Source organism: Cynocephalus volans, chromosome 1 (assembly GCF_027409185.1).
Source record: "Cynocephalus volans isolate mCynVol1 chromosome 1, mCynVol1.pri, whole genome shotgun sequence".
NCBI lineage: Eukaryota > Metazoa > Chordata > Mammalia > Dermoptera > Cynocephalidae > Cynocephalus > Cynocephalus volans.
Genome location: NC_084460.1, coordinates 36,799,032 through 36,817,894, shown reverse-complemented (window position 1 = coordinate 36,817,894; position 18,863 = coordinate 36,799,032). Strand labels below are relative to the sequence as shown.

General features: G+C 37.9%; 1 protein-coding gene across 1 annotated transcript in view; it reads left to right on the top strand.

Annotated features, from left to right (window-relative positions):
- The window catches only part of CHD6 (chromodomain helicase DNA binding protein 6), a 199,976-nt gene that overhangs the window by 107,468 nt on the left and 73,645 nt on the right, over positions 1-18,863 (top strand). The window contains exons 9-16 of the mRNA XM_063092193.1: positions 1,748-1,834; positions 2,032-2,166; positions 6,136-6,257; positions 6,703-6,946; positions 8,154-8,330; positions 8,953-9,096; positions 12,253-12,508; positions 13,339-13,549. Of these exons, the coding sequence (XP_062948263.1) occupies positions 1,748-1,834; positions 2,032-2,166; positions 6,136-6,257; positions 6,703-6,946; positions 8,154-8,330; positions 8,953-9,096; positions 12,253-12,508; positions 13,339-13,549 (1,376 nt within the window). The remainder of the gene's footprint in view (positions 1-1,747; positions 1,835-2,031; positions 2,167-6,135; positions 6,258-6,702; positions 6,947-8,153; positions 8,331-8,952; positions 9,097-12,252; positions 12,509-13,338; positions 13,550-18,863) is intronic.

Sequence of the window (18,863 nt, the reverse complement as noted above, 5' to 3'; positions counted from 1 at the left end):
CTACCCTCTTAGCAAATTTCACGTTTACAATATAGTATTTTTAATTGTCATCACCATGCTGTACATTCCATCTCCAGAACTTATTTATCCTGCATAAGTGAAATTTTGTACCCTTTGACCAACATCTCCCCATTTACCCTTCCCCTCTGCCCCTGGCAACCACCGTCTTCCTTTCTGCTTCTACGAGTTTGCTTATTTAGGTTCAATTTATAAGTGAGGTCATGCAATATTTGTCTTTCTGTGTCTGGCTTATTTTACTTAGCATAATGTCCCCTAGGTTCATCCATGTCGTTGCAAATGGCAGGATTTACTTCTTTCTTAAGGCTAAATAATATTCTATTGTATGTAAATATACATCACACTTTATATATCTGTGGATGGGCACTCAGGTTGTTTACATATCTCGGCTACTGTGAATAATAAGTGACAGTGTTTATAGAAGTGGTTAGCACGATGCCTGGTTCTTAGTTACTATTCCATACATGTTAGTTCTCTGTATCATTAAGAGGTCTGGAAACATGGAGTATGAAGAACAGTGCAACCAACTGGGGATTATTTAACCCAGGTAGGGGGGAGGTTGTTGAAGAGCCAACACAGACAGGAGAGAATCAAATTACTTACCAGTGCTGGAGAGGAGGCAGTTGTGACACCAATGAGTGACAGCACAAGGAAAGAAGTTAAGCTGTATTTAATAATGATAATGATAAAGATCATGATACTGTGAGGGTACTTCAAAAGTTCATGGAAAAATAATACAAATCTTTCCACGAACTTGTTGAAGTGCCCTTGTACTACTAGACAAATAGAGCGCTAAAGCTGTTTTGACAGTGGATCAGATCTTAGAGGGTAGTAAATTTCTTAATAGAAATAATTGAATCTGAGGGTGGGTTTGCCAGGATGCAAATGTGTTCCTGCATTGACTAGATGATGATAGTTAACCCCTAAAGTGCCTTCCAGCCTAGAGGCAGTAAGAACATTCCAGCAGTCCAGGAGGAGGGCTCCTGGGTAAGAAAGTCTTGGGTAAACATTCCAATTTGCAAGGCTCTGTGATCTTCATCACATTACTTGACCTTTCTGAATTGGTTTCTTCATCCATAAGGTAATTATAGCACCTACTCCATAAGGTAGTTTTGAGACAAATGAAAGCAATTAGCATAACTCTGGACACACATTAAGCGTTCCTAAATGTTGTTTATTGTTGATTTGTAAGTAAACTTTTTTTAAGCATAATGTGCATGAAGATAAATCCTAAGTTCACATCTCAATGGATTATTACAAAATAAATACATTTGTGTAACTACCACCTAGATGAGGGAATAGAGAGTTGTCAGTACCTAGGAAGCTCCCCTAATGCCCCTTCCCAGTGTTAACCATTGTTGTTACCGTTGTTATGAAGAAAAAGAAACTAATTCCTAGTTGCCAAGGGCTGTCTTTGGAACAAGGAGCAGTAAGAAAAAGGGAACTCTTCTTTTGCTGATTTTTGCACATGGCTGTAACGATCAGCAGGGAAAGTCTTATCTGGCCGTGGTGCTCTAAGATGGTTGGATCCTTCAGATTTAGTCAGGGAAAGCAGGACTTGGGGACAGTGAAGAAATGTCTGTGAAATGCCTTTTATTCTCAAGCAAACCATTTCTTTCTGTGTTTCCTGATAGTGCTTAGCATAGAGGTCACTTAAAGATAAAACCCTGGGTGTTGGATTTGAGGGAAGGGGCCACATTTCTTAACTGTTCTCTTCTGCTTGTCTTAGCCTGATGAAGACTTGTTTAATCCTGACTATGTAGAAGTTGATCGCATCTTGGAGGTGGCCCACACCAAGGATGCAGAGACAGGGGAGGTAGGTGTTTTGCCCTTTTGCCTCTCCTTAAGCATCTTCCCTTCTTTCCACATATTTTGCTTGTTTTGATAACATGTGGCCTTTGTTTTAATAGTATTCATGTGTTGTCATGTAGGGTGGTTTTTCAGGGGTTGGCAGAGTGTGGTTGACTCCTTTAATCTAGAAGAACATTGAGTTTCTCTCCTGTTCCCTACCAGGAGGTGACGCATTACCTGGTGAAGTGGTGCTCACTACCATATGAGGAAAGCACATGGGAGCTGGAAGAAGACGTGGACCCTGCAAAGGTTAAAGAATTTGAGTCTCTGCAAGTTCTCCCTGAAATTAAGCACGTGGTAAAGTATCCATATCTGTCTGATGCCTCTTGTAACATGGACTTTTATGAGCTGTGCACTGTGGATGATCCATCCATATGGATGTGCACTGTGGATGTTTATCTGTGCTCCTAAGTTGTTTCTGCAGTGTCTTACCTTTGTCACTCCCCCACTGAATCTGTAGTTCAGGATGTTTTCCTCTGGCTTTGCCAGCACCCTGATCAGTTTTAGGTCTGGACTCTTATTTTGATGTATGTGACATTTGAGAACCTTGGATATGGGCTTAGGTTTCTTGGTATATTGAGTTAGGAAGACAGAATGTGTAAAAGAAATGCCTGGAGTGGGAAAGAAGCTCATTAGATAGTATCTTTCTTGTTTCCTATTTCTTATCTCTTGTTCCATCAATGACCTCTTTTCTTTGTTTTTATCCTTTTCCTTCACTCGAATGTAGTATTCTTGAGGAGAAGAACTGTCCTTTATCTGTAGATCCCTGGTACCTCTCAGAGTGTAGATTTTGAATATGTGTTGATTGGATCAGTTTGTTTTTCTGATGTTGTGTTATCACTCAACTGCAAAGATGCGCTGGGGGACCTGACAAGTAGTTGTATATAGAGTATCAATAATTAAAAGGAAGAAGAATTGAGATCAGAGCCTTGTTAAGGTGTAACTCACTTGGAAAGAGAATTAGTAGTTAAAGAATATGGCTGCAGGCTGGAACGATCATTTCTGTTAAAAAAAAAAAATCACCATTTTTATATGAAAAACTCTTGTCCAGGTTTTAATTAGTATTATTTGTTGCTTTTACATCACTGGAAGGTTGAGACTCAAAGTACTAGACCTCAGCATTGAACTTAGATACCTGTCAGAGTCCATTCAAGAACAGTGTTTTGTTTTTGGTTTTTTGGGCTATGAAAGATGTACCAGAAGTATCTTGAGATGCAGAACTGTGATTAGAAATTTAGTTTATAGTTTTTAGTGTTTTTGTCTGCAAGATTGATTATTAAATTCCTCTTTCAGGGCCGGCCCCGTGGCTCACTTGGGAGAGTGCGGCACTGGTAGTGCCGAGGCTGCGGGTTCGGATCCTATATAGGGATGGCCGGTGCACTCACTGGCTGAGCACGGTGCGGACCACACCGTGCCGAGGGTTGCGATTCCCTTGCTGGTAAAAAAAAAAAAAAGAAAAAAAAATTCCTCTTTCAACCTTTTTCTATATATATGAGGGTACTTCAAAAAGGTTCGTGGAAAGATTTGTGTCATCTTTTAATTCTGTTTTTCCACAAACTTTTTGAAGTACCCTCATACTCTTAACTGCTGTCTGGTTTTAATTCAATTTGTCAGTGTTTTAGGATAAGAAACAAAGTACAGGCCCTGCCCCCAGGAGCTCACAGTCTAAAGGAAGAAGCAGGTGTGTACATGGACAAATGCAGTACCAGGCTGATTGGGTTGTGCGGCGTAATACAGAAGCCCACCAGTGTGGGAGCAGAGTAGAGAGAATTTCATTCTGTTGGTGATTATAAGTTATCACGTAGAAGTAGTCAGAATTCTTACACATTCTGTCAGCCTGACTTCCACTTAATTCCTCACTTACTATATGCACATTTGGCAGGAATATGGATTCTCAGTGTTTTCAGGCAACTTCACATTTTCTTTACTTCTTTGCTGTTGTGATGCTGCTGTCCTCTCCATCTCTCAGTGAACCATAGTATCATTTTATACTTGTCTTTTTTTCCCCTAATTTATTGGTTCTTATTTAAAATGCACATTTTGAAATCTTATGTAAATTGTGAAATGGTAGCTAAATATATAATTAAAGCTGAATAACTTTTTAAAGGGATCTTATTCTGGATTTTGAATTCTGGAGATGTCCTTACCAGTCTTGATGAATAGGACATTCTATACCTAAAATCTCTTTGATAAAAATGGGTTACTTGTAGGTAAAATACGAAATTTTGAGAAAGGAAGAAACAAAAGTGTAAGAAATGATTGCAAAAGGAGAGCAGCAGTCCTTTCAAGGCCAGACCCCCACTGGAAATGTCAAGAATTAGTTCTTCTCTTTTGAAATTAACTAAGTAGGTACTGAAAGTTGTGGAGTCTTGGGGTCATTTGTTTCCTACAGTGTATACCACTTAGGAGCCATAGGTGTCAGAAACTTCTAGCTGATTTCAGGTCTTATGCTTAGATAGCTGAAATTCCTGGTCAGTAGATGATGTAAAACTAAAATCTTTAGCACTGGAGAAAGAGGGAAAATCCAGATGAGTGACTAGGTAGTGATGCCTCCACATCTAGAGCACTTCCAAGGCTGAGAAGTAGAAATATACAGTGAAATTTATTATATGGTATCTACAATGCAGGTACCAAGCCACTTGAGTCACTAGAGGTAAGGAAGCTTCCAGAAAGGCTCTCCATGGTATCTGTGGAGATATGGAGTAGAGTAGGGAACAATGCTCCATGGAATGGGTTGCATAGTATCTAGTAGAGGAGGGAGGCATATGCCCTATGGAATGGGTTGCAGAGGAGGGAAGAATGCCCTGTGGAGTGGGTTCCAGGCTGAATGGTTCTTGTAGGCTAAGAGGAAGGTAATTTCTTTAAGGGAACAGAGCAGGAGAATTTATATAGGAATATCTTTGCTTAGAAGCTTATTCTTAAAATAATTTTTCTTTTATTGGAGTAATGTATTTTTTCTCCTTTATTTCTGAAAACACCTGTAAGTATATGCTGGTAATAATATTCAACAAAGTCTCATTTCAAAGTGCTTATTAGTCTAATCATAGCTGTAGTAATTTTGTAGGTAAATTGTGATGTATTTTTCTGAAAGACCATGGACAGCTTATACTTATTTCCAAATATGAGAGATATAATTGGGGATAGTTTATTAAATCTCATATGCAAATGGATTAGTTTTAGTTAATGTATTTCAGGTATAAACTTTATTGTAGTAATCCTAAGTAGAATTACCAAAGACTAAAATTGCTGTTTAGAGAAGCTACTGTATCAATATTCCCGTTTATAACTACAGGTGTAGCTAAGAATATTTTATTTGTAAGACCTTAAAGTGTCAACTTAGGGCTTAATTTGTCTTAAACAAAATAATCGAGTCTCTGTCCAAATAAAAAAAAAACCTAAATAAACGAAATTTTTGAATGGGATGGCTCAGTACATAAAGATTTAAGTTTTCCCCAAATTAACAAGTGTAGTGTAATTCTAATTGAAATTTCATTGAGATTTTAAGAGAACTTGACAAATTGATTCTAAAGTTATACAGAATAGTAAATAGCATAGAACAGTCAAGACATTTTTGAAAACTAATTCCCCATCAGATATATAGCTATAGTAGGTAAAAAGAGTGGTTTTATTGTAGTAGTAGACAAACAAGCCAGTGGAATGAAATGAAGAATCTAGATTTAGCTCCATGGATATACTGGAACTTAGTATATGTGATAAAAGTGGCATTTTATATCAGTAGAGAAAAGATTAGTTATTTTTAGAAACTGGTGTTTCATATGGAAAAATATTAAGACTGCCTCTATTTTGTTTAAGGGGAATTTCATTTGCAGTTTTGATCCTCAAATTTTTTGCCTATGGGCTGATTTTAGAAACTAACCAACAAAATATTTGACCTACTATGCTTCCTGAGCTGATACCCTAGACACAAAGAAATAATAGAAATTGTTTATAGAAACTAAAAAACCTGACTAATATTAGCACAGGGAGATTAAAGTGTAAATGGTAGTGATATCTCAGAGTCTAAGTAAAACAATGTAACACTTATCAAGATTTTAGTTAGGTCTGTTTCTCTTCTTAATTACTTGCAAATTTTATGGAGGTGTTCTTTGTTTAATCTGGTAAAATCTGCACATTACTCAGAAAATAATAACAGTTTAAAACCAGCCTTAGGCAGTGTTTGAGACTTGCCACTTTCCCCGCTATTACCCATGGTTTGCTAATAAAACATCATTCTCTGTGTATTGTGCTCCCTACTTTGCTTCTTAGGAGAGGCCTGCCTCAGACTCCTGGCAGAAACTCGAGAAGTCTCGCGAATATAAGAATAGTAACCAGCTCCGGGAGTACCAGCTGGAGGGGATGAACTGGCTTCTTTTTAATTGGTATAACAGGTGAGGAACCAGAATCAAAAGTTTGTACCTGGAGAAATATTGTTTCCTTGGCCTGGAAAACCTAGAGCAGCAGCAGAGTGGTGAGAGGGCACAGCACAGCCATTGATTTAGGGCAGTAATCTTTGTACATTAGTCATTCTAAGACTTGTTTTACTTTTTTGTCAGGTGTTTTTCCAAGCAAAAGGAATGATCTTTAGATGTCACTGACTTTATGCTTTTTTATTTTTATTTTTGGCTAATCTAATCAGCAGGCAGGGTATAAATAATAATAAAAACTAGCTTCAATTTCATCTCTATAAAATGCGATAAAGTCTTCGCTGATGACCTTACAGGTCAAGGTGTACTTCTGAAGCATCTTTTTAGTCTTTTTAGTTACAGCCAACCTCTGCAACTTTCCTATATTGGTAATGAATTACCTCCTTCCTATATTTCTTACTTTCTGCAGGAAAAACTGTATTTTGGCTGATGAGATGGGCCTAGGGAAAACCATCCAGTCCATCACATTCCTTTCAGAAATATTCTTCAGGGGAATCCACGGCCCTTTTCTCATCATCGCCCCTCTCTCCACCATCACTAACTGGGAGCGGGAGTTCCGGACGTGGACGGAGATGAATGCCATTGTATACCACGGCAGCCAGATCAGCAGGCAGATGATCCAGCAATATGAAATGGTGTACAGAGATGCACAGGTGAGCCTCATGTGAGTCACTTACACCCAGGGGCTGAAAGAGCTCAGAACAGCCTTCCTGTCATTTACATTCAGGAGTTTTAGTGCCCTGCACCTTAGGTTACTGTTGACTTACTTTGTAGAGCCATGTGTTTGCTGAGGCTGACTTCTTGCTCCTCCCTGGTAGTTTATTTTAATTTATTATAAAACACAGGACTGTGGGGCATGCTTTCCAAACTCTCTGAGATATACCAGAGGCTTTTTTAGGACATTGAAAGCTTGGCTTATTGGTTGTCTTATGAAGTTGCTTTTATATGCAGAAGATTTTATCTGAATTTTTATGTTCTTAGTGAAGAAAGTGAGCAGAAGAATTAGTATGCAGAGGATGGATTCCCAGCCAGAGAATTTGGAAAGGAGGTTAACAGATTTGACAGAGAAGGATAAAGAGAAAACAGATTTAAAATTGTTAAAAGCACAACAGAACTTTTATAAAAAGTTTTATTAAGTATAATCACTTCACTGAGTATGGTTGTATGCTTGACCTGGGCACTGGTTTTTATGATTAAGCAAGATAAAAATTAAATGACTCCAACCAGAGGAAATCCAGTGCTCTCCCTAGGGGTTTTGTAGACAGCAGAAGGAGACACTTAAAAGAAATTTAAGATGTGCTCTAACATGATGCAGCTCAGTCCTTGAAATGTGATGGCAATACCGAGACAGGCTGAAAGACAAAGACGTGTCCTGCCTGGTAGCACTTGTCCCAGGTGAACTGAGATCATTACTGTGAATCTGTGCTAGAACTTAAGTTGCAAGGTGAAATTAATTAAATGTGAAAAACAGCAGGGGGTTCCTTGGACATTCAAGCTATGCATTCTTTAGACTGACGCCTTGCTGGGAATGCGTGAATCACCACCCATCTGCTTTCCTTATTATGGCAATTAACAAATAAAAAGCTCCTTTGCTGTTCTTTCCATATTGCTCATCCCTCTCACCTTTGTAAGTGCACATGCTGTCTTCTTTGTTTGACTGATGCTGTGAGGTCTCTCTTATCTAAATAGCTGGTTCATTCTTATGTTCTCTCCTTTCTCACATGAGGAAGAGCAGTGCTTGTTGGCTTCTCACCTAGGCCCTAGCTTTTATAGTGCTGCCTCCTCTAATCCATCAGGTAACCCATAGCAGGATTATGTAGCTGTGGTGTAAATCTGTGCCTTCGGTTGTGTCATTCTCAGGGAAACCCCCTTTCAGGAGTCTTCAAGTTCCATGTCGTCATCACAACATTTGAGATGATCCTGGCAGATTGTCCAGAGCTGAAGAAGATTCACTGGAGCTGTGTGGTAATTGATGAAGCTCACAGATTGAAGAATAGGAACTGCAAACTCCTGGAGGGTCTAAAGCTCATGGCCCTGGTGAGCATTATCAGGCTCTTTATATAAACACAGGTTCCTTCTATTCAGCATGGAGGAAGCATTCTTTAGCCATTAGTCATTCTGCATATAGCTTACTTGTTCATAGTCCTTTTACTATAGATTTTCTTTTTGCTCTCTATAGTGTGATAATGTAGGAATCAGATTTTTTGTTGTCATTATAAACTGGGTCAACAATTTGACGTTTGCCACAGATTGATTCCCAGAGGGACTTAGGGGACTCTTAAATATCATGAAATTTTTGACGTGGAAATGTAAGGTGTTTTGGCTTGTTTCTGGGTCCCTGAATGAACTGGTACCAAAGATGGTGGCCTTTTAACATTACTTCCTTGGCACAGTGCTCAGTATGTGGTGGGTAGGCACTCAATAATATTGAGTGAATGAATGAATAGTTGCCTTAATTAACAGGAAATTGCTGCTGGAATCAGTGATGTGAAAGAAAGGTTGACTGTACCCCTGTGAAGTGTTGGCACACTATCTTTTCATTAAAAGAGAACAGAATTGCCCCAAATTGAGCACAGAATGCCCTGGCGTAATTTTCTCCACTAAAATATACAATTTTGGTGGCTCAAGCCTGTTCATCATGTGCTTTTAATTTGTGCAGGAACATAAGGTGCTGCTCACTGGAACACCCTTGCAGAACTCTGTGGAGGAACTCTTCAGTTTGCTAAATTTTCTGGAGCCATCACAGTTTCCTTCAGAGACTGCTTTCTTGGAGGAGTTTGGAGATCTGAAAACAGAAGAACAGGTAATTAGGGGCCTGAAGGATTAAGGAGTCAATGTGATGGTTACCTTCACCATCAAGGAGAACAGCAAGTCACTGTGGGACAGGATTTAGCAAGCTCTCACGTCCTTGGTAAAATGAGCATTACCGCCTTTAATTTATGCATTTGTTTGTTCATGTTGTGGAGAGTAAGCTGATTATGAGCAGTTCTTACTACTCCAAAGGATAGGGGAGTCAACATCCAGAATATCTCACGTTAGCATATGAGGTGTCCTGCTTCAGTGATCTCACTTCCATGTTCAGTGATGGTGCTTATAGCTCTGGCCCCAAGAGCATGGTGCTTTCTTCTGCTTCCCTCATCCTTCAACCTTCCTCTTACATAATGTGCAATATATTCCCAGGCCCATCTTCTTGAGTACAACACAATACACAGGTAGTGAAAAAAAGAAGGCAGTCACATACCTAGCATAGTTGTTAGGTACAGCTTTGTCCAGATGAGCTGAATTTCCTGTTTTTGAAGGTTCGGTCCTGAGTCTAGCTTGTTGGACTCGAAGCTGACTTAAAGCAACCAATATTTATGAATATCTATCTATTATGGGTTGAAATCTACTAGAGATTATAGAAATAAGCCAGACAAGTTTAAGTGCTGTAAGAGGAATAAGCAATAGACTTGGGGACTTTAAAGGAAAGAAAGGTCACATTTGCTTAACAATCAGGGAAGACTTCATGGAGAGAGTACAATTGGAAAATGCATTTTGTGGGATGGGTAAGTTTTCAACAGGTGGAGTGAGAAGGGTGCTGACTACTTTGCATAGGGGAAAAACCCAGCATAATGAGAGCCATGGAATTTGTTCAGAAGTGGGGAATCATCTAGCAGAGCTGAAAGTGGGTGGATGAATTGGGGAGTATGAGGCCAGAGGAGTTTAGGGTTGTATTGTTTTAAGATCTTGAACAACAGGTTGAAGAATTCAGTAGGTAATAGGGAAGCCATGAAACACTCATATTGCAGGAATGATGTAACTAGTTTTGCCAAATTAATCTACCAATGGTGTGAAAGTAGGTTGGGGCTGAGAATTTGGGGAATGAAAAGGTTTTGGAATTTCACTAACAGATGTCAAGAGTAGACTGTGGTTCCAGTCTGTTGTTTTCTATTTCCGATGCAAGTCAGACTTTGAGAACAATGAATAATCAAACTTAATCCCCCTTTTTTACATTTGTAATGTCTGTTGATCCTTCAAAAGCCAACTCCAACCATCTCTCCATTTTCAGGCCATTAGAAATGCATCCTCTTCTCCCATTGCACTTAATTTGTGGTATGCATTTTTTCTTCTTCCTAGACAATGATCTCCTTGAGGACAAGGCCCACATCTCCAAAGTTGTGTTTGTTGTATTGACCAGCACAGTGTCTGGCATATAGTATACTCTAAATGATTCAAGGTATGAACCAAGAAAAGGGCAAAAGCTGAATACAGCATGTGGCAGATTGACATTTGTCCCTGTCTTTAACAATTAGCTAGTTGTATCTCTTCTCTTTGGGTTCTTACATAGTAATTCCTTACCCGTTTGGAGGATTAGATTCCTAAGAACCCTTGGTTGGTAAAATCAAAGTCTCATAAAAGGGTTAGGTTTAAGACTGGAGTGAGTTAGGAGAAAACCATAAAAATGGCATCAAAGGTCTGTATTTTAATTTTAAATTTTTAAAAAATTTATCTTTTTCTAGTTGACAAAAAGTGTATGTATTTATCATGTGCAAATGATGTTTTGAAATATGTATGCATTGTAGAGTGGCTAAATCAAGCTAATTAAAATATGCATTACCTCATTTATTTTTTGTGGTGAGAGCACTCAAAATCCACTCTCAGCAATCTTTAAGAATGCATTGTTATTAATTATAGTCACCATGTTGTGCAATAGAGCTCTTGAACTTGTTTCTCCTAACTGAATTTTGTATCCTTTGACCAACATCTCCCCAGTTTCCTCTCCACCCCACCCCCCACCCCAGTCCCTGGTGACCACCATTCTACCCTCTGCTTCTTTGAGATGTTTATATTTTAAAACAAGGCAAACAAAAGTTCTAGAAAGCATCTGTTTCCAAAGTAAAGCATATTCATCATTGTCTAAAACTTGCTCCAGTAAGTAACTCTTCTAAATTACTCTCTGTAAATCATTTTATACTTTTTTGGAAGCATTGCCACAGCACACAGCTTATTTATGCAGAATCTACCCCTTTTAAATTTTTTGAACAGCTCTTTCTGACTTGAAACTTAATTTCTTTTGCACTTTCTTTTTGTTGTTGTTGTTGTTGTTGTTGTGACCGGTAAGGGGATCGCAGCCCTTGGTGTGGTGTCGCCCACACCGCGCTCAGGGATCCGAACCCGCGGCCTCGGCGCTCCCAGCGCCGCACTCTCCCGAGTGAGCCACAGGGTCGGCCCTTCTTTTGCACTTTCACTTTCCCTTATTTTATTTTCCCATCAGGGTTAATCTTACTTGTATCATGTTTTAGCTCCAGGTTAACTCAGGTGCTTTGACTCCCTTACTCTGTCCTTGTCTTCCTGGGAGAGGGAACAGGTCACCTTGCTGGTGCAGTCAAGTGAGTAGAGATCTGCTGTCCAGGCCTGGGCTGTGAGGAGAAGCACAGACAAATCATAGCAAAGAACACTGTCAGGCTTAAAGTGCCCCTGATGTGACAGCATTCTGTACATACTGCTGCCCCCAAACATGTAATGCTGCTGTTGTCATTTAAAAGGTATAGGAGGAATCCATTTCTAAATTGCATCTACTTCTTGCTCTGTTCTTTCAGTGTCTAAGTCTTCCTTTTGTAATATATCACTTGTACCTCCTAACATGACTTAAAATATCCTTCAAGTAATTACTGTGCATGTGTGTGTGCTAGAGAAAGAGCAAGAAAGGTTTGTTTTCTAGAGAATAGGTACTGTCTTTTGTATCTTTCTCCTTTTTTATTTTGTGAGATTGCCACATAGGCAATTACTTGTGAATTAAAACCAGATCCCTTTTTTTCCTTTCAGTACTATTAGAAATTCCCCATTTTCAGGAATCAATTATGATGTTTCTTTTAGTACTATGATTAGATGTTCAGGAGATTATAGTGAATGTTGGAATGCCCCAGTAATCATTAAATCAGGCTTAGGGTAGGTGAATAGGTCTCATTTCCTTGGACAGGTAAAGAAACTGCAATCTATCCTAAAACCAATGATGCTTCGGCGGCTGAAAGATGACGTGGAAAAGAACCTTGCTCCCAAACAAGAGACCATCATTGAAGTGGAACTGACCAATATCCAGAAAAAATACTACCGTGCCATCCTGGAGAAGAATTTTTCCTTCCTGACCAAGGGGGCAAATCAGCACAACATGCCCAATCTCATCAATACCATGATGGAGCTGAGGAAATGCTGTAACCATCCCTACCTGATCAATGGTGAGTCGGGGCACTAGGGAGTAACTCAGGACTGCCGTGGGTCTTTGCTGCAAGCTAATGATAATCGGAGATCTCATATATGTATTGGATTTCCAATATATGCTAGAATGTATGTATTCTTACCTTTTTACACAGTATAAAACAGGTTCAGAGAGGTCAGGGAATTGCCTAAGCCATCCAGCTAATAAGCACACAGCCAAGTTCACCTCTGTGCCTCTGCAGTACGTGCTCTGCCTGGCAGAAGATGGATGTCATTCATCAGTTTGCTGCCCTTTATTTATTCGCAGTCTAGCCTCACTTTCTGCTTGTGGACTGAGAAATGTGTTTGATGTAGTTGAATAAATGAAAATGCTGCAATGAGAATAAAACTCTCTGCAGATAACTTAGCAGTTAACTGTACTAGTTAGAGAAGATGTTGGAAAGTGTTTTTACAGTAAACTTTTTGAGAAATTTTTAAATCAAAATGTGACTTGGATTCTCTTATAGCTAGTCTTTGTGATGTCAAGAGGTATGAAGATCTTTTTTGTCAACTTTCTGGGAAGTTTTCCTTGCTTGGGTGAGTCAGCTTAGGACTTGGTACCTCAAATCCTTTCTCTGCTTAGTGGGACTTCCCAGGAAAGCAAAGCACACGTTCTCTGCAAGATGTCGTTGCGGCCACTGCTGAGCCCTCCACTGAGGGCACAGAGCAGGGATGCACACCAGTGGCCACTTGCTGGACTGCTGGTCCAGGACCTAAGAATTCACTTCCTTTTTGTAGGATGTGTAAAACAGAGAGCAGCTTTTACCCTTATATATTGCTCAAGGAATAGTTTTGCTTCATTCCCTTTCAGGGGCGGAGGAGAAAATTCTGGAAGATTTCCGAAAAACCCACAGCCCTGATGCTCCTGACTTTCAGCTGCAGGCCATGATTCAGGCAGCAGGGAAGCTGGTGCTGATTGATAAACTACTCCCTAAGCTGATTGCAGGTGGCCACAAAGTACTCATCTTCTCGCAGATGGTGCGCTGCCTCGATATCCTGGAAGATTATCTCATCCAAAGAAGGTGAGCTCATGTCAAAGCTCTGCATCCAGCACTGTGGCTGTGGGTGGTTCCTTTCCTTTATATCTTTTTTTTTTGGCAGCTGGCTGGTACTGGGATCTGAACCCTTGACCTTGGTGTTACAAGACTGCCCTCTAACCAACTTTGCTAACCAGCCAGCCCATCAACAAAACATTTAAAAATGAGGAAAAGGAATCTCCTCTTAAAGATTAACAGAAACTCAAAGTTAAATCTTATAATCAAATATACTCAGGTTTAACTGTCTAGAGTAAATTTCATAGTATTGTGTGGAGTCCTTGCCTTGCTTAAAAAAAATTCCACATGTTTATTTATGTTCACTTTAGTTGGAAGAAACAGAATTCAAATAGCATTAGAAAATGTTAGGAAAATAATGTATTTACATTTTTGTTGCTTGATGATGAGAGAAATACAGCCTGGAAAGCATCACTATGTCAGGTTTCTAAAAGAGCAAAAGCTGGAAGGCAACTCCCAGAGAAAGAATTTGGGGATATTTTATGTCCTTTTCCAGCAAGCTTTCTAAGGTTTTATGATATACTAGCTATGGCATCCAAATTAATTTTCTTGTTTGCACCCCTATAATTCATTGAACCTAAATTTCACTATTCATGCAGGTAAAAAGTCTATGATGTTATGTGGGTTATTTGGATTCTGTGTGAGAACTATATTTGTTCCCATCATACACTGCACCTTAGATTTTCGGTCATTGTGATAGATCAGTGATCTGAAGATGATAAATGGTTTTTAGAAAATTTACTCTTAATGATAAAATACTTTTCAAGGTCATAGAAACTAGTAGCCTAGGCATTGCTAAGTTTAAAGAAAATATTTGTTTTCATATGTAAAATCATAGCAAATCTCAAGTGTCTTAACACATGTTCTTATCCTTTAAGATTCTGTTTGCCCATATAAATTACATGTACTTTATAGAAAGAATACTAAAGGAAGTGACAGATTTAACTACAGATATGTAACATTTAATATAATAATTCTTTGACGTCTGATTAAATAATAAAAGAATTTCTCAGAGCTCTATAGTACAGTTTTATATATAAAGAATTCTTAAGATTTGTACAATTTTTTTCCTTCTAGGAAGCTACTACAAATAAATCAAAACTGGTAAAGCAGTTTTGTAGTTTATAAATTCACTATAGATTAGGAACCCATTGCCAGAGCACTTGCTTCTTATATTATCTTAGTCTTCAAAATATATACAACTATTAGTTTGCAGATTTTTGTAAAAGAACTCCCCAAAAATGACTAACAGTGCATTTAACAGACTTTGTGTAAATGCAGAAGTCTTTATTTAGCTCCCTTTTATGCTATTTTTTCTTTATCATTTATTACTCAATATTGTGTTCAAGTTACTTAAGTGTAAATGTGGAATTGTATACCACCACCTCTTGCACAAGTCCTCATTCATTCTTGGGGGTTTACCTTTCGGTCTTTTTTCTTTCCACATACATACATTTAGTTTGTTTACTTTTTTGAATTGTGATAATACTCTACATTCTCCTTTTAACTCACATTTTTTATTTAATATATTATGAAGTTTTTTCTTTATTTTTTTAACAAAATTTTGGTAATCTGCATGATATTCTGTCTTACAGGTTTTTTATCATTTTAAGGGACTCTATGAAGAAAATCCCCATATAGTCATTGTGAATGTTTCTAGTTATTTTCTTAGAATAAATTCCAATGTACATTTTAAAAACCATTTGATACATATTTCTAAAACACCATCCAGTAAGAGTGTTTTATTTATCTGCCTTTCAGTACTGTATGAGAATGGTTTTTTTCCATATTCTGATCAATTCTGTTAATACTCTTAATCTTTGCTAAGTTAGTAAGCCAAAATTGTGGTTCTTATTTTAATTAGTATTTCTGATTACTAATGAGGATGAATCTTTTTTCATATTTATTAGCTTTCTATATTTCTTTTTTGTGGATTGCTTATTCATATTTTTCCTCTATTTTGTTACTTTTTGGCTTTTTTGTTTATTAATCATAAGAATTGTGTCTGCTTAAGAATATGTTGGAAATACTTTTCTCAGTGTTGTTTTTGCCTTTTAATTTTCATTATGGGTATGGGTTTTTATTTTGTTTTTAGGATTTCTTAATTTTAAAATAGTCAAATCTTTGTCTTAAAACAACTTTAAGCTTAAATTCTTTTTTATGCTTAAATTTAAGCTTACACGCTTAAATTAATGTGCTTTAAAAGACTTCACCCACCTCTCAAGCATGAGATCATATAAACATTCTGAAGTATTTCCTTTTCATTCTTTTATGATTTCTTCACCCCAACCACATCCAACAGGGTTCTTCTGGCCTTAATTGTTATCATTACTTTTCCTCTTCTTAGTTTTTATTTTTGTCAAAGTTGAACATGTAATATAGTATAAAGAGTGAAATCATTCTATTAGACTTATGAAAAAAATGTGTTTCCTATTTCACTCTCTACCTTTCCCCAGTTTCCCACACCCCCAAAGCAATTACTTTGAGCTCTTTATGCTATTTCTTTTGGTATTTATAGCTAGTAATGTTATTAGTTGTAATTTCTTGTTATTTTTCAGTTTTAGGTATTATCTGTCTCACTGTGTAAGATGAGTACGTAGCCTTCTTTCCCTGCCCCTCATAACTGCTGTGTCTTCAATTTCCTGTCTTCCCATCTTCCCAGTGTGCCACAAAATACTTTAGGTTAGATTGATATTCAGTGTTTATGGTGATTTATGAAAATGCTAAATTGCAGCTCAGCTGTGTAGTATGCTGTGTACTTTTTCTTTCTTGTACAATTTTTATTTTCCTTCAAGCTAAAAATGATCTTATTTGATCACTTATTTTACCATACACCTATTATAATTGGGCTGCAACCTTTACCTGGTTGTCTAAATTTCCTCTCATTATATTCCAACATGTCAGACCCCTCTTCTCAGGCCATGTTTCCTGGGACCTCTTGACCTGCTCCTCCCTGGCCCATTGCTCCTCCCCCCAGTACATAGTTGTCATCTGTGCTCTGTCTCCTTTCATCATGCTGACAAGTTTCTTTCTTTCCCTCTTGTTGGCGGGTTCCATGTTGGAGCATCTCTTCTAGGAGCCTCTGAGAAAGGGTGAATGATAGCTAAATTTTGAGACATTGCCTGAAAATGTTTTTAGCCTGCCTTCATTCTTAAGTAATAGTTTGACTGTATTTGAGATTCTAGGTTAGAAATCCTTTCCCTACAGAATTTTGAAGGTGTTACTCTACTGTCCTCTAGCTTGTAAGTTTGCTGTTGAGTTCAAAGCCTTTGGGATTCCTGGTCTGTGTATATGATGTTTTTTCTTTTTAGAAGTTTGGTGTTTTCTCTTTGTCCCCAGTCCTATGAAATTTTGCAATGAACTGCTTCATTGTACTGGTTACTAAGTAGATCTAACTTTGAAATGTAAGTTTCTTTGGTTCCAGGGAATTTTCTTGAGTTTTTCTTTATTATTTCTTTTTGTTTTCTTTGTGGATCACCTATTATTCATGTGTCAGACCTTCTGGACTAATCACCTAATATTCCCTTTTCTTTATTTTCTGTCTCATTATCTTTTGCTATATCTTCTGATAGACTTCTGCTACTTTATCTTCCAACTTAAACCCCTAGGTTTTCTTTTTGTAATTATGTATTTAATTTCCCAGAACATTTTCTTGTAATTTTTCAATTTTTATAGCACTGTTTTTTCACAGGTATAGTCTTTTCTTATCTTTCTGAAGTTGATCATGATAGAATTTTTTTTATCTATGTCTGTTTTCTCCAAGTCATATTTTTTCTCTTTATTTGTTTATATCTTTCATATCAGAATTCTAGGTTGACTTTTTTTTTCTTTCAGCAATTTAAATTGTAAATCTACTGTGTTCCGGCTGCCATTGTTTCTGATGGAAAAAGTTCTGCAGTCATTCAAATTGTTCCTCCATATGCAATGTGTTGATTTACTCTACTTCCAAGATTTTTCCTTTAATTTTTAGTTTTCAGTTTGACTGTGATGTCTGGAATTCATTCTGCTTGGAGTTCACTGAGCTTTTTGAGTTTGTAAATATATGTCTTTCATCAGATTTGGGATGATTTTGGTCATTATTTCTTCAATTTCTTTTTGGCCCATTCTCTTGTTTCTGAGACTACAATTACCTGTGTAGTTGACCCACTGTCCCACAGGTCCATAGGTTCTGTTCTTTTTTTTTTTTTTTTTTATCATTTTCTTTCTCTCTTTTGTTTTGATTTATCTGTCCTCAAGTTCATTGACTCTTTTCTCTATCATCTACATGTTTAGTAAGCCCACTCAGTGCTTCATTTTAGAGACTGTATATTTTAGTTCTAAGATTCTCATTTAAGTCTGTGTTTATTAATGTCTTGTTTCCCTGCTGAGATTTCCTATCCTTTTGCTTGTTACTTACATTCCTTTATTTCACTGAGCATAATTATGATAGCTGTTTTATAATTCTTGTCTGAATTATGACATTATAGGTTTGGCATCTGTTGATTGTCCTTTCCCTTCAGAATGGATCACATTTTCCTGTTTCTTCAGATGTTACATAATTTTGAATATTTTCCTAGATCTTATGAATGTTATGCTGTAGAAATTTAGGATTCTATTATAGGGCTCCGAAGATGTTGACAATTTTTATTTAGAGGCAGTTAACTAGGTTTGACTCAAAGTGCAAACTCTATTAGCATTTCTGGTAAGTAGTGCTCCAATCTCAGTTCAGCCTGCTTACAGCCTACTGCAAGCAGAGGTCAGCCCCAGACTTAGGTAGAGTTTATATACAGAGTTCAGGGTTCCACATCTCTATCGCTCTACTTTCTGGGACCCGCTCTCACTCTCTGGTAGTCATAGCTTCCCAGGCTCCTTCCCTTGGTGCCTGTCAGAAAGGCAGAGCTTTTTATCAGAGTTGTAGCTGCCCTGCATCTCTGCTGCTATAACTGCAGCCTCTCCTCTGGCCAAAATCACAAGTTTCTGTTTCTCTCCAGAATCTGTCTGCTTTTTTAAACTCTCCAGTGCCCTCAGGTAGGTGTTTATGCTCATTTGTTTTGTTTTTTATATCTTGTCAAGACTTTGTGGTTGTTATTTGCTGGAGGGATGGTGTGATAGGACCTTGCCCCTTCATGCTAGAAGCAGAGCCTCTGTGTTTGAGATCTGGGGTTCTCTTAGGATGTCTGGTGTCCTTGGCCGTCACATGGTAGGATACTGTTGAGCTGGTTAGAAGCTCTGGGTATGTGAGCAAGGCTGTTGACTGCAGACATTACTCTGCATACATGAGCAGTATCCATCCGGCTGGGCCATT